At 38.6% G+C, this 16035-nt stretch overlaps 1 protein-coding gene across 1 annotated transcript in view; it reads left to right on the top strand.

The window, feature by feature from the left end:
• The window catches only part of Bank1 (B cell scaffold protein with ankyrin repeats 1), a 230354-nt gene that overhangs the window by 192637 nt on the left and 21682 nt on the right, over nucleotides 1–16035 (top strand). The window contains exon 11 of the mRNA XM_059266624.1: nucleotides 6888–6956. Within this exon, the coding sequence (XP_059122607.1) occupies nucleotides 6888–6956 (69 nt within the window). The remainder of the gene's footprint in view (nucleotides 1–6887; nucleotides 6957–16035) is intronic.

The following is a 16035-nucleotide window of genomic DNA, read 5'->3' as shown; positions in this document are numbered from 1 at the left end:
GTCCAGTCCCCTCCTCCCAGGCCGAGCCAAGCAACCCTGCATAGGCCCCAGGTTTCAAACAGCCAACTCATGCAATGAGCACAGGACCCGGTCCCACTGCCTGGATGCCTCCCAAACAGATCAGGCCAATCAACTGTCTCACCCACTCAGAGAGCCTGATCCAGTTGGTGACCCCTCAGCCATTGGTTCATATTTCATGTGTTTCCGTTCGTTTGGCTATTTGTCCCTGTGCTTTATCCAACCTTGGTCTCAACAATTCTTGCTCATATAAACCCTCCTCATTCTCGCTAATTGGACTCCCAGAGATCCACCCGGGGCCTAGTCATGGATCTCTGCATCCAGATCCCTCAGTAGTTGGGTGTTTGGCCATCCCATCACCAGAGTAGGTCAGTTCGGGCTGTCTCTCGACCATTGCCAGCAGTCTGTTGTGGGGGTATCTTTGTGGATTTCTGTGGGCCTCTCTAGCACTTTGCTTCTTCCTATTCTCATGAAAAGGCATTTGACAAAATCCAACACCCCTTCATGGTAAAGGTCTTAGAGCAATCAGGAATACAGGGAACATACCTAAACATAATAAAGGCAATTTACAGCAAGCCAACAGCCAACATGAAATTAAATGGAGAGAAACTCAAAGCAATTCCACTAAAATCAGGAACGAGGCAAGGCTGTCCGCTCTCCCCATACTTATTCAATATTGTACTTGAAGTTCTAGCCAGAGCAATAAGACAACATAAGGAGATTAAGGGGATACAAATTGGAAAGGAAGAAGTCAAGCTTCCCCTATTTGCAGATTACATGATAGTATACTTGAGCAACCCCAAAGATTCCACCAAGGAACTGATACAGCTTATAAACACCTTCAGCAACATAGCAGGATACAAGATCAACTCAAAAAAATCAGTAGCCCTCCTATATACAATGGACAAAGAAACGGAGAAGGAAATCAGAGATACATCACCCTTTACTATAGCCACAAATGACATAAAATACCTTGGGGTAACACTAACCAAGCAAGTGAAGGACCTGTATGACAAGAACTTTAAGTCCCTGAAAAAAGAAATTGAAGAAGATGTCAGAAAATGGAAAGATCTCCCATGCTCATGGATAAGCAGGACTAACATAGTAAAAATGGCAATCTGACCAAAAGCAATCTACAGATTCAATGCAATCCCCATCAAAATACCAAGACAATTCTTCACAGACCTGGAAAAACAAAAAAACCAGGATAGCCAAAAGAATCCTGTAGGTAGTAATTCTTAATGACCCCCAGATGTCACTTAGCAATGTCTAGAGAGATTTTGATTTTCACAAGTAAGATAATGCTAGAGGTACCTAGGAGGTAGAGGTCAGAGGTACCTGATGACCATCCCACACTTTAAAGATTAGCTTTCGACAATTATAATCTAAAGCTTATACAGTATAAAAGGTCAGTAGTACCAATGCTGGCAAACTCAGATCCACAAAGTTGCCATTTTTAAGACAGAGTAAACATTTGAAATCTTTAGATAATGGTCATTTAACAGCTGCCCACAAAGACACCCCAACCCCCCCACCACACACAAACACACACACTATAAATTTCTTGAATCTACAATGTTTTTTTTTTTCCAGCACTTTTACTGTGAGCATCTTTTTAACTCTGAGTTACGTGATTAGAGAAAAATGAGATGCTCTATGGAGCTTTCATGGTATGAGGCATCCCCCCTGAAAGAAATTCATCAGTAAAATTCATGAGCCCCATGAAGAGAGACAGAACTGAACTTGATGTCACTGTGCACTCAAAGCTGTGTAACTTGGTGAGAGTTGCACAATCTCAATTCATTTTTTAAAAATTTATCTTTGTTAATTATTCATAATAGCTGCTTTTCTGCATTTTCATGAGAATGAAAGCTGCATGTGTTCTGTGGTTGGCTTAGAGCAGTACACAAAAAAATGGTTCAGATGATATTTTAAATTATTCTGTAGACACAAGGTAAAGCAACCTCTCTATTCCCTCTTAGTGCCTGCCTTCTGCTTCTCCCCTTACATAGTTTCATATGCATATATACTAGAGTACATGTTTTTCCAAATATTCATCAGCTACCAACATTGAAAACAATTAGATCAAATGGGCACAGCCCTCACTTTGGATGTTTTCAATCCCCATAGGGTGAGTTCTATTAGTTTATTTAGTATTTAGTGACTGTTCAAAGTTCACATAACCAAATGGAATATAAAAATAGACATTCAAAGGCCAGATCCTATGATCCTGTGAAATACAACAAAACCAAACCATGACCCCACTTGTATCTAGCATGAAAGCATTTTCTGACACAGAGAGGGGAAAGAGCAGAGAATTCCATTTGGATAATCACCAAGGATAAACCAAAAGGTAAACTCCTAATAGTTTTGGAGGCTTTCAGTGGCTCCCTTACCACCTAAGCTATTTCTCTTTGAAATGAAAGATTAATGGGGTTATTATTCAATTAATATTTACTCTCATAACATTTTCTAACGGAATAGGAATAGAATGATCAAAAACAAGTCAACATGCTGCTAGGCAAACAGCAGGTGTTCCCTATGTGTTGCTTGCCTGGTAAACAGAAGAGGACTTGCCTACCCAGGGATGCATGGAGCCTTAGTTAATAAACTCATTGTGATGGCCTCAAGCTTCAATTCCACAAAACCACCTGTCTTCTTCCAGAATTTACCAGCTTTCTAGATAGGAAACATTTTCAGAGTAGAAATATTCTTGGCCCGGGCGGTGATGGCGCACGCCTTTAATCCCAGCACTCGGGAGGCAGAGCCAGGCGGATTTCTGTGAGTTCGAGGCCAGCCTGGGCTACCAAGTGAGTCCCAGGAAAGGCGCAAAGCTACACAGAGAAACCCTGTCTCGAAACCCCCCCCAAAAAAAAGAAATATTCTTGTTTGTATAAACTAAAATAAATATTCAAATAAAAAGTTTGTTTTCTAGCTCCACTTCAATTAAGTTGAAATGTAGAGGAAAAAAATGATTGTGAGATTTTTTTCTTTGCAGAAAGAGGATTTTCATACTAATCTACCAATCAAGTTCAAATTTCTGTTACAGATTGGAAAGAAAATGGATGTTTTTTCCTTAGGAAGCTAAGTATCTGTGAATACCACCCTTGTATTTCAGTCTTCCCACAACTTACCTTGAGGTCATTATATTCTTCCCCTATCCTGTCTCTGCCAATCTCAAAGGAAAATGTACCAACATTAATGAGTGTGTGTGCACTGGCTGCTGAGTAGGCACATATTCTCCCTAAACGCCCAAGCATCGTTCCAATTTGCATAGGTCTGTACGCTCCAGCCAGGTGAAAGATCCATGTCCACATCCCTGTTGTGATGTGGTGAACTGTGCTAGCTAAATGTCCCGGATAATGAGGTGGAACTAATGTCAGCACAATTAAATGGCTCAAGCTATCAGAGTGTTTGTACATTTCCACAAGCTTTGGATGACTCACTGGGACCACCTATGGCATTACAGCATTTTTCCCTCCCTCCTTTGACACCTACGGAAAAGGGGGAGGTGCTGTTGGTTCCTTTTTTATTTTCCCTCTTCTGCCTTTTTGTGATTAGCTTTCATGTAGCATGTAGTAGGGAAACAGATGGGAAATCAGGGCTACAAGGACTGGTTTTGACCCTTCCTTTTCTTGACTGCTTACCTCTCTCCTCTCTCATCAGTGGGTGCTAATAGCATGTCTGACCTCTGTCTAAATGAGTGAAAAGTAGGAAGGTTTGGACACTGTCTGATAAACCTGTACACCCCCAGGACCTTGTTTGTACAGCTCTGGGCTGTGTTGTTGGCAACCTAATGATAGGTTGTCAAGTGAATTATAAAGCATTTCCTTCTAGGAGCTCATCCCCTGCAAGAAAACACAGTACAGATGTGTTTTCATTCCCCACCTGCAATGGGCACAGAGCATCATGGGATTTATAACTTGCCCTTCGAATCTTCATGAATGGCATTTGCTATCCCACAGACTTTTATCATCTTAACTGCTTAGACAATAACGCTAAGGGTGCTTTGTCCATTTTTCCAGAAAGGGGCTCTCGGAATGAGTTCTTATGTTCTCAGGAGACTATAACTGAGGGCGACACAAGGAGTGTTCCTGCCGAACAGCCTGGAAAGACAAATTGTGAAAGAGAACTTGTTCCAGTTCACCCTTTCCTCCTCTGCTACTTCTGCTTTGCTTAACATTTTTGAATATTTAATACTATGCTAATTTTTCCATTCAATGTCATTTATATTCCAGAGAAACTTTTACAGAAGTCATTTTTACCAATATTTAAAATAAATGAGGGTGTCATTTAAGACATTTGTATTGTTTAAGATTATTTGAACCTTAAAAACTTGTTTTTGTTTTTGGCTTTTTCCTCTGTTGATTTTTTGTGCTTAAGTACTGTGTTCATCTTTTTTCTTTACAAATTCTAACTGTAGGTAGCAAGAGAAAAATAAGATTTCATTGTGCAAAGGTTAGCCAAGTTGACTTGTCATAATTGCATTGGTAGCATTCTTTGGACATTGACCAGGCACAATGTAGTTGAAACAATGTTGTCCAAGAATTCGAGCACAGAGGGTCAGAGTTGTCTCAATGTTTTTTGGTTTTGTTTTGTTTTTTTAGTTATTACTGGTCTGTGGTTCAACTTTCTAGTTTTTCTATTAGTCTAAGCCTTCTGATCACAAATAATAGGTCTTTTCTTGTGGCTGTTTTGTATATGAAAAACAGCTCTGAACGTTAAAAGCAATGCTAAGACCATTTACTAAGTCTGGATTTTTGTAAGGATTCAGCAAGTGGTGGGGGAAGGGAAATGACATGGGTGCAGCTGCAGGTGAGTTAAGGAATTCTAAGGCAGATTAGATATAAGGGGATCTCAGCACAGTAACCTGCTGCCAACCTCCCCCTACAGCTCTGTTATCAGCATTTCCTCATTCCACCATCCGTCTCAGTAGTCCACTCTTAGCTCCAGACTGACCCTGGCTCAACCCTAGAGAAATCACACTAATGCCTAGTGACTGAAGAGCAGCATTGACTCCATGTCACATAGGCCATTTGTTGCTAGCAGAAAAATATCCAGGATAAATTGGATTTAGAGCAAATTCACACCAAGAAAGCTAGAAACAGAAGTCTGCTTTCAAATGTGCTGCAGCTCCAAACCTCAGCTGGATCCATGAAACTCACAGGTAGTGTGCTGCTTAATTGGAAAAATTACTGTTGCATTTGCCTTTGGGTTCAAGTCATTTCCCATATTAATGATGCCAACTACAATTTTTCAGTCTTAGACACTCTGTTACATCTTAACAATATTAACAACAGCACAGACTGCCTGTTATTACTGTATTCAATTGAAATTAAAGAACTAGTTGATGAAAACACCACATACAACCTGGAAAAAATCTAGCATACTCAAGTATGGAGTCACATGCCATATACTCCTTAGTGTATTTCATTTGGGAAAAATGCCCCAAATCCAGAATGTACAAAGAAAACTGATTTTCAACCAGAGATGTTACTTTATATGTATAATTTTTTCAAATACATCATATTTGAAAGTATATTCTCTTCTCCTGAGGACATGGAGAGGAATAATCTTTCTCTTCACATTATCTAGAAACATAAGTGCTTAATAAATGTTGATTTGATTTGGGACATTTGTTTTAAAAAAAAATGTGTTCTTGATTAATTCCATATATGAGCTTGATCTTAGAGTGGTTTAAATAAGAGTAAAGCCAAGATAGAACTCTATGATCATTGCCGAGGTGTTTCTCCAGGTCACAATGTCCAAGTGCCATGCAGCTGTCTCCTTGTCCCCATGTTCCTCAGTTACCATTTTATAGGAAGATCCTGCTGAGATATCAAGAAGAACAAGAGCACAACCATGCTCCTGTAGCTCCTCCCAGCCTCCCTCTCTAACTTTAAATGGGAGACACAGCATCACTGTAAGGAGGAAGCAACAGACTGAAGGCCAAGACTTAAGGGTCTAAATCATCTCTCCGCTAACAACTCAGGGATCATTTCAAAATTCACTTAGCTCTTTTACAAGCTGCTTACTTCCTCATCTATAAACATATGAGGCCGGACTAAATCTCCCAGGCCTCTTTGAGTTCCCAAACCCCATAATTCAGACTGCCCATAAAAATAAATGTAACTCCGGATGCTCATTTTCCAAAAGTAAAGTAGTAAAGGATCTGGTCTATTTCATTAACAAATACCAGAATGTGTCCAGAACTTTGTGGGTGCTTAATAAATATTAAACACTGATTTTACCTTTCATCTGCAAAATGGGGTGAGTAATGCTGACTTAATTCCCAGAATTTCATGAGAGAAATAATAAATGAGAACAAAGCACTTTTCAGATAATGAAGTAATTCAAACAAGCTGTTTTAATAGGTCTGAGGTCTGGGTAGATGGCGCAAGAGTAAAGTGCCTGTTTTATTATTACATCTGTGGAACACAACAGGCTTTTCTTCACTTTAAGAAGAAACAATAATTATGCTTGCTTATCACCCACAAGCCAGTTTGAGTAGTTTCTACGCAAATAGATTCTTCATGTGAACTTAGCATTGATCACTTCTAACAAATTCAAGATTTTATCTTTACCTGATATCAAAAAGGGAATTGGCATGATTTAACCAGTTTAGGGAAGCATTCCATCGATATCACAGGACTCTGCCCAAAGAAAATGCTTGCCAAAAATTACTGATAAACTGTACAGATGAGGAAATTACAATTTTAGTAATCCTTATACTCAAAAATGAATACAATTCAGATATTGTTACTAAGGAAAATGCTATGTTGCATTCTGCTTTCAAGGAGGCTTTCATGGTGTATTTCATATTCTTAAATGCTTTTGTCTAATCGATTTTATGTATTATATTTTTATAGTGTTCCAACAAAAGGCAGCCAGAAGACAATCTGATGATGATAAGTTCTACAGTCTCCCTAAGAAACCAGGTATTAATGTTAAATTCAATCTATTTAATAATCTAAATAAGATTTAAAGGAATATGTATAACATCTCCTAGGTTATACAATTGAGTTCGATTGATTTTGCTTTGAAGTTTGTATCTGACTCCAAAACAACTGTGCCATAATAAAATCAATGCATGTTAATTATTTTAATTAGCAAAAGCAGAAAATACCCCTCATTATATTGCCTGTGGTGATGTTATCAACGCACTAGGAAGGAGAAGACAAATTCTATAACTTGCATCGGAGCCCCCCTCCCACCGCCGCCACCTTTTTTAGATCTGTAAAGGAATACCTCCTAAGAGAACAGCTTGGGTATTTCTACTCAAGCAGAATTGGGTGAATTGGCTGTGAATGCCAATCAAAGATTAAACCATTTTCCCAGTATATTCTTGCCTTCAGCATTTGATCCAGGACATTGAAAACAATAATTTATCATGCAGAGTAGAGCTAAAGACTACTATAATCACACAAATGTCTCAAACAGGTGGGACATTTCTACTTCCAATATTCACTGGGACATTGATCTTTTTCAAGGATAGACTCTAGCAGACTATTTATTACAATTCTTTTTCAACAGTCAGGAACGACTAAATGTTCAAATATAAAAACCACAAAAGTCAGTTGACACAGGGCTTAGGGTAGCTAGCTTTGGTAATCTATGAGCCAATGCAGCTGCACCTTTGAAATAACTTCAGTCCCAAATTATGTCACCTTGAAACTGGTAACAGGTAATTACTGAGAAAGAGACATTTGAAATGAAACCATAAAATCACTTCACAGCAGCCCCCAGACCCCCACATGCTCCATCTCCTTTTGTGACATTGAAGAGGCTAGGGTCAGCATGTACCAGCTTTCAACACTCACTGAACAATAATCAACACAGAACCTCAATGGACCCACTTTTAGGATGCTATGAATGATCTCTCAAACAAAGCTGTGCTCTTAAGTGAATGACGGTCACTCCTCACTTCAAGTAGCATTTCCCATGGCAGCTAAGTTGTGCTTAGATTGTGCTAAGGATTACTCACATGGTGCTTGAACACAACACATGGGGAAGCCGAACTGTACTCTTCTACGAATTACTTGGATATACTGCTTGTAAATTTATATGCAAAGTGCCACTCTCTTTAAACAGCAATTATCCATTTTTTAAACATGAATTTCATAATTTAGCCGTGTCTTGGTTCTGCATAGATTCCCGTGCTTTATTCCCTGTCCGGAGCTGCTGTGTATGGAAGCTGCAGAACCTTTAAGAGTGAGACCTGGCTAGTGAAAGTAAGACCGTATGGGTGTGCTTTGAGGTTTATAACCAGCCCGAGTTTGGGCAAAAACTCTACCTCTTGGTTTTCTGAAATGTAACAAACTATGCTGTAAACTCCTGTAACCACAAACCTATCTACTTCAGCATCCATCCATACCTTTTCCACTATGGGGACCACACTCTCCCAAACTATAAGCAAACAATAAGTCCTTTCTCCTTTAACTTACTTCTGTTGGGCATTTTCAACAAGAAAAGTAATTAATAGCAAAAGTTGGTACTGAAGGTAGGGTGTGGCTCTAGTAAACCTGACCATATAGTTCATAGACCTTCGGAACTAGGAAACATGTGGAGGCATTTAGGGCTGCAAGTCAGAGAAGCCCTGCAGTGCTATGCGGGGAGATTAATGAGCCTTTCAGGTAGGAGTACAGAAGACCATAATGTTCATAGAAATAGAGACAGAAAAGGCCAGGCCCATGAGGTTTGAAGCAGAGGCAAACGATTGAACCACAGGACATTCATGAAGCATTCTGGCAAAACAGCTACCCATGTTCTGAAAATGAAGGTGAGCCTAAACGCACAATTAATGAACTAAGTTGCTTGGTGGAGGAAATTGCAAGGCATCATAATATTCAGGTTGTAGCATGTTGAGTCAGTGCTTTTAGCTAGATTTACAGTAAGAGAGCAGAAAGGTTTGGGGAAATGACTAGCCCAATTGAAGAGTACATGTACACTTTGTACTGGAACGATAGAAATGATGCCTTGGTGGCAAGACCCTACCCGTCAAAGGCTTCCAAGTATAAAACTGAAACCCAATTTTTAAAATATTCATTTTAAAGGAGAACAACTGAAAAAAATAATTTGGCGGGGAGATCCTGAGTAGAGCATGTCTTTGAATGGATTCCCTTGGAAATGTCTGCCTAAGGAAATTCAGTCACACACTGCACTTAGCAACTACAGGCATGATCCAAGCAGACCTCTGGACCTAGAAGCAAAACTCAGCATTGTCATCTACATAGTGCTCTTGGTGTGACAGGTAGCAGAAAGCAAAAGTCAGAGTTATCAAAGTTTATACCAAGGTTCCAGAAAGGTGCTGAGGTCAGACAATGTGTAGCAGAGTTAGAGTCCCTCCACAGAACCCCTAAGTAAGCTGTGTGTGACAACATGAATGTGAAATCTAAGTTGGGACATAGACCCAAGGGTGTTGGAAGAGCAAGAAGTGTGGAAAACCTTCCGAGAAAACCTGCAGGCACTGAGAAGATCCAGCCCAAGAAAGAGGCCACATGTGTTGAAAGCAACTGATCCACAGCAGTGGGTCTCAGCAACTCCATGCAGAGATGTGGGGTTTGATGTTTGCCCTACTGGGTTTCAGTACTGCTTTACTCAAAACTTCTACTGCCCTTCCTTCTTCCCTTTTGGAATCAAGTGTCATTGTCTGTTGGAAGTATACAACTTGCTCTTTGAGTTTTGCAAAGCCTCACAGCTGCGAGTTTGTTTTGAGTCTCGGAAGACTTTGGACTTTTGAATGGTACTGGTACTGATACAACTTTTGAAGTTGGATTTGAATGCAATTTGTGCTCATCAATAGCCACAAGCCTGTAGAGGACTAGGGTCAAATGCTATGGTGTAGGTATAGAATGTTCCCCTCCAGGTCCCTATTGATTGTACTGTTAGAGGAAACTGTAGGAGTTTACAAAGCTTGAAAAGCTTGGCAAATGAAAGTAGGAAAGTTGGTATAGTCTTTGATGACTGGACACAGCCCTGCTTCCGGGTTAAGCTTTCTCTGCTTCCCAGTTTTCTGAAACACAATAAGCCGTGATGCTTATATTTCTGTCTGTCACAGTTATTAAAAAGTAGCTAACGTAAGGATGGATCATGGACCTTTGAAAGTAAATTGTCCCTTTGTCATGCCTTTATATCTCTCAAGAAACAAATGCAAAACTCCAAGAGAGGTTTTTGTGCACTTAGGATCACAACAGTTCCTAACAATTTAAACAAACTGATTACTCCCATTTGGATTCCTACACATACCTAATAGTTTTATAAATAATAAAGAGAAAAGGTGGGCGTTTTGAGCACTTTCAGAGAAAAAAATCCCTAAGTGTTTCTTATTATAAATGATTCAAATATCATAGTTATAATTCAATTCTGTTAGCATTTAAGGTGAGATCTGGAAATTTCAGGATTTCTCCTTTCACAAGAGATGAAAGATGGTGGAGACCTGGGGAGCACCTGTACTTAACAGGTGGCTATCTGTCTGTCAGTTGGCCATCTGTCTGTCCCCCAGAAAGCAGTTTGAGAAGAGCTGAGGGTTTCTCTTGAGCCTAGAAGAACTGATTCATGTTCCACAATGTATACAGAAAATACTTTCCATGCTGGGATAAAATGCTAGAGAGAAAGGTCGAAGGAAATAAGTTTTACAGTACACCTTAGTGATAATGCAATGTTTTATGATTTTATACACCTGGTCAGATACTTGGCTCATTTGCTTCATAAAAGTCAGTTTTCATTAGACTTTTAAAGAGATCTCTGGGGACTAGGATACTAAAAAAAGTCATATGTTATTTGATTTTTTTTTTCATTTTGATTCTTGAATCCAACTTATTTGTAGTATTTTAAATTAGTCACCGTAGGATATTCCTTTACTTTTAGACATCAAGAATTTACCAGAATAGAACAAAATATTGTGCTATTTCTAAAAGTAAAAGAACATCAGATCTTAGGAAGTTTTGTTTTCAAAATCTGATGACTATAACCTCCAGGAAAATCAGTTTTCAGCATGATCAAAAAAATGATAATTAGGATCATTATAAACGTACTAGGTACTTAAAAGGTGTTATTTTAGTCTTCATTTTCTTCACTATAACAAAATGCCTGAGCAGTCAACCTGAAGGACAGATTTATCCTGAATCGTGGTTTCAGAGGTCTCACTCCATCATGGAGGGGGAGGAATCACAGAGCAGAGTACTTTATATCATGGCTGCCAGGAAGCAGAGAGAATGCCTACTCCCTCCAGATTTTCTGTACTTTGTAAAATTGAAATCTCCTCCCGAAATAGCACTGCCACTCGAGGAGCAAGCATGCAACATGTGAGACTGTGAGGAGCATTTCACATTCAAACCATTCAGCCATTATCTCATGAAGCTGTTTTGGTATTATGGAAAATCACAGCTTCCTATAGTTTTCAGAGCATCCTTCAGCTATCCTGGGGTTTCATCAAGAAGTGGGAAAGACAATAGATGCTTCTCCAATGCTGATGTCTCTGGAGGGAAAATAGGGAGGGGGGGACTTGTGAAATTATCACGAGTTAAGATTTTACAGGGGACCGAGACAGGTTCCCTAAAAAGGTTAAATAATGTATTTCTTCTACTGTATGCTGGAAGGGAAAAGGACTCATAAGAGCCAACTATTTCCCCCACGGAAACTGAAAGCATTCCAGAATATCTAAGTTGAAGATTGCCAAGGGGTTGCCAGGAAGTTACATTATTGCTGAGCCAAGGAAGTTTCCTGAGGAACAGAAAAAACAAAATTAATTGGCACCATTTCTGTGGGAACTCAAAGGAATTCCTTGACTCCAATTTTACATCTTGAAGAAATATGAAGGGAAAGTGCTAAAGACTGGCAATCACAGATAAAATTTTTCATCAAAATGCAGCCCTAAAGTCCATTTTCCCAAGTTGGTTTTGAAATCGGAAAATGCTAAAGAATGATATCACAGATAAAATGTGCTTCCAGTCCACTCCATTTACTAACCCTGAGTCCCAGGGGCAGACAAAGGTGTGTTCATCAGGACCACAAACCAGAGGACTAGATCTTGTTGGTATATTTAGAATCTGCTTGGATTCTGAAGTCAGAGTTATGCTAACCATACTCACAGAGGACTGATTTATTTGTGAAATTCTCACTAGGAGAGGGTTTCTGCATCCTTTGGGTGTTGGCCAAATAACCACTATCCTATTAAATAAGCTTGTTGATATCAGGTGTCTACACTATGATGGAGACATCCTCAAAGTTTACTAAAGGCATGTGAGGCTGCCACTTCAAGAACATGGACACAAAATTAAGCAATAGTCTCAGCTTCTGGATTGTCCATGTTTCCTAGACTTGTTTCTGTTGGACTCTTCTTTCCATGCCAAGACCAACTCTATTTTACTGTCTTCACTATTGTTTCAGCGCAAGTAAGAAACACAGCAACCAATGAGCTGAATCATTACCAAACAGCCTCCTAGATCATGATTCTCACCCATAATCTGCTCACCTCACAGTTAGTTAATGGACCACATGAAGGATGTCCTGTTGCTGTAAGTCAGGATAAACCGTAATTTACAGGGGTATGTGAATAAGAGCATGCCTGCCCTAATCAAATGTTTAGGGCAGACACCTCCAGATTTAGATGAGCATAAAAGATTTATAGAACTTCCAAATTTTGGTTGCCTAAACCATTCATATCCTGTATATAAATGTAAAAATTATATATAAATTTGCCACATATAACTTTTGCATTATAAATCTTTCCTGGTGGATTTTTATGTTTGATATACATCTCTTTAAAGTCATAATTCAATCTAAAGTATAAAATGAAAAAATTTCAAGACTCATTTTATCAATACCAAAAATCTGAAAGATTATTTGTGATGAGAATTATTTTGATATATTTAATAACTGATCACTAAAACTTTGCTTAGTAACTTTGAGTTTGGCGCATTTGGGCTTATAGGTTTGTAACCCCTGGCATGGCCTCAGCCCAGTTCTTCACTCCAAACTACAGAATCATTATGGGTTTGTCTTCTGGTGGAGTGTGAATGCCCATGGAAAAGATTTAGTCAGGGCACATATTTTTATGTGTTCTCAGAGTACACAGTGCTGGGCAGTTTGATAAATGTTAAATAATAAAATTGTCTTTAAGCAGGAGACCCAGGGAAGCATGGAAGGTATTACTCTTATGTGGGGAAAAGAGACTTCTGAGCCCTGTGGTATTTCCATCAGGCTGTTCTTGCCAATTCTGGATATATTAAATAGAAAAGAGGGAAAATTGTCAAAATGTGGTCATTTGTACTCCATAAAAGAATAATAGCTTCAGCTGCCTTTTCCAGTATAACTTATATTTCCATTTGTCATATTGCTCACAAAAGGGGATTTTTTTTCTGTTAAAGTTACACCTGAAAAAAAATTGTATAGTTTCTCAGTTCTTCCCTAAAATGGGACTGTTCTAGTAATGCACATTGTAACTTCTGTCAGAAATAAAGGCAAAACCTGAGAAATAACAAAATTCCTAATAATAATGAAGATAGAAACTAAAATTTGAGTTTGGAAGAATCTAGGGCTAGTTCCAATTTTTTTGAAGGTGATTGATAAAATCAATGTCAGCAGTGTACCCTGAAGTCTGTGGAGCAAAGCAGCCATTTTCCCATGAAGGAGGGAAGCTATCCAATCTCCCCTCACCCTGGACCCTGGAGCCCCAGATATCAAGCTCTTTAAAGGCTAATGTTAAAAAGCAATTCTCCAACTTTTCTTTCTGTACATGCACAAACACCCTCAGGTAGACAGCAAGGAGGTATGAAAATGATATTTATTTGTTAGTTCCTTAGGACCCTAAAGTAAAGCTATATGATAGGGAGAAGGGATAGGAAAGTATCCCATTGGTTATTTGTGCACAGATAGGAATTTATTCCCAGTGAATCATGTCTGTCCCCTTTTTATGTGAAAAAGCTGCTATACCCAAGGACCTTATTTGTGTGTGGCTTCTATCAAAATCCTCTCCAGTCCTGGGTCTGATAATAAAATATGACCTGAACACAAGAAACAAAACCAAAGGACAGATAAATACTGTGTCTCAATGAGCATGAGTTTGCCAGACATGTTTTTACACATCTGCAATCCTGGCAAATGGAAGACCAAGGCAGGTGGATGAGTTCAAGGTCAATTTGGACAACATAGTCTCAGCCCAGCCTGTGTTACATAGGGATACCATGTCTCACAAAACACCACCAGGGAGGGGGAAATAAGGATCAAAAATTTTAAAATGTGGGTCTTTGAATTGAATTTCCACTTATTTAATTTAAAACTTAATTATCCAATTTAAGGTCAGTACTAGATACCCAAAGACAAAATGCAAGAGACCAAAAGAGAAGGTGGGAAGTGTCAGAAGGTAAAGGACTCATGTGTAAATTGAATAAAAAGCAACAACAGAGTCAGGGATTATGGTCAGGCTAGCATAAAGACAAAATAGGTTAATAACATCCTGGGGAGATGACAGAATGACAGTAATTATATGACTTAAGAAAAGTGTTGTGTGGTGGTGAGGAGGGGAAGCATAAAACACACCAGAACACAGGCATTTCAATAGAAAACCGAAATCTATATTGATTATAGTAAAGAGGACAGACGCTGAAAAAAAGTCCAATGTTTGATAGAAAACATAATGGAGAAGGTTGGTTCTCAATGAAGACTAGGAAGAAAACAGGGGTTAGGGGAAAGGTCTGACTTGTGTGTGAGAGGTATTTTTAAAGTAGAATAAAAGATATGGTCAGTGACTGAATTGATAGGACAGGAATGAAATTCAGATTGACCGGACCGTCTGTGATCCAGGGAATACTACAGAAAACTCTCTAGTCTTAAACACACCATAGCAAATCTGAGGTAGCTGAGAAACATTTATCACAGATTTTACAGTGCATTGTAAAGCAAACACAAAACAGTCAGGCATGACAATGGGATGGGGATTTTGAGGGAGGAAGTATAGGGTTAGGAGTGGGAAGAGGAAAAAAAGAGGTAGAAGAATAGGTGTCACCAGAATGTAATATATAAATGTATTAAATTGCCAAAGAATAACTTTTTAAAAGAAAGAAAAATCATACTCAGGTCTGCACCAGGTCCTTTGTGTATATATTATAGCTGTCAGCTTAGTATATTTGGAGGATTCCTGAGTGTGTGAACAAGTGGGTCTCTGAATCTGGTGCCTGCTCTTAGGGCTCTTTTCCTTCTCTTGGGTTGCCTTGTACAGTTTTGATGTGATGGTTTCAGTTTTATTTTGTCATGTTTGGTTGTGATCTCCGAGAAGCCTGTTCTTTTCTAATGAGGGATGGGAAGGGAGTGGAGAGGGAGTAGGAGGAAGAGAGGGAGGCGAAACTGTAATCATTCATGAGAAAAGAATCTTGTCTTCAATAAATGAAGAAAAAAAGAAAAATCAAAGTGAGTTTTAAAAGTTAGAAATCTCAGTAACAAAAATTGGATACAATGAACTATTGGGATTATTTGAGAAAAGAATGCAAGTTAAGAAATTTATATTTAGTTAGGTATTCTGTTCATATAAAAAAACAATAGGTTTCACTTGTCCAAGATTTTAGAAAAGATAGCAATTCAATGCTATCAGGTCGATCTGATCTAGATAAACCCACATTGAGACTCTTCTCCAAGGTGATTGTAGGTTGGGTCAAGATGACAATTAAAATTAATCATCATATGCAATGTATGAATGTATGTATGTTTATTTTTCAAGGAAATTAGCAAAAGCCTATGGCAAATATAATTGAGAGAAAACATCAATAAGGAAATCAAAGAGAAAGGAAGGAAGGGGGAGAGAGGAGAGAGAGTTGAAAAGAAAAAAACATTCCTCTGTTCAAATAGGTAATTTTTGTATTTTGAAAGTATGTTTCATAATATCCCTGAATATTTCCAATTATAATAAAGAAAAATATTACTTATTTCTAAATTATAAAAAATGGTTCAGATCTTCTAGACATTATATAAATAAATATCTAACAACGATGAAGACGGATTCTCTAATTCTCAATAAATAGATTA

Source organism: Peromyscus eremicus, chromosome 6 (genome assembly GCF_949786415.1).
Source record: "Peromyscus eremicus chromosome 6, PerEre_H2_v1, whole genome shotgun sequence".
In the NCBI taxonomy this organism is placed as follows: domain Eukaryota; kingdom Metazoa; phylum Chordata; class Mammalia; order Rodentia; family Cricetidae; genus Peromyscus; species Peromyscus eremicus.
Note: the sequence above shows the minus strand (reverse complement) of the source record. Positions and strands in the feature narration are given on the sequence as shown.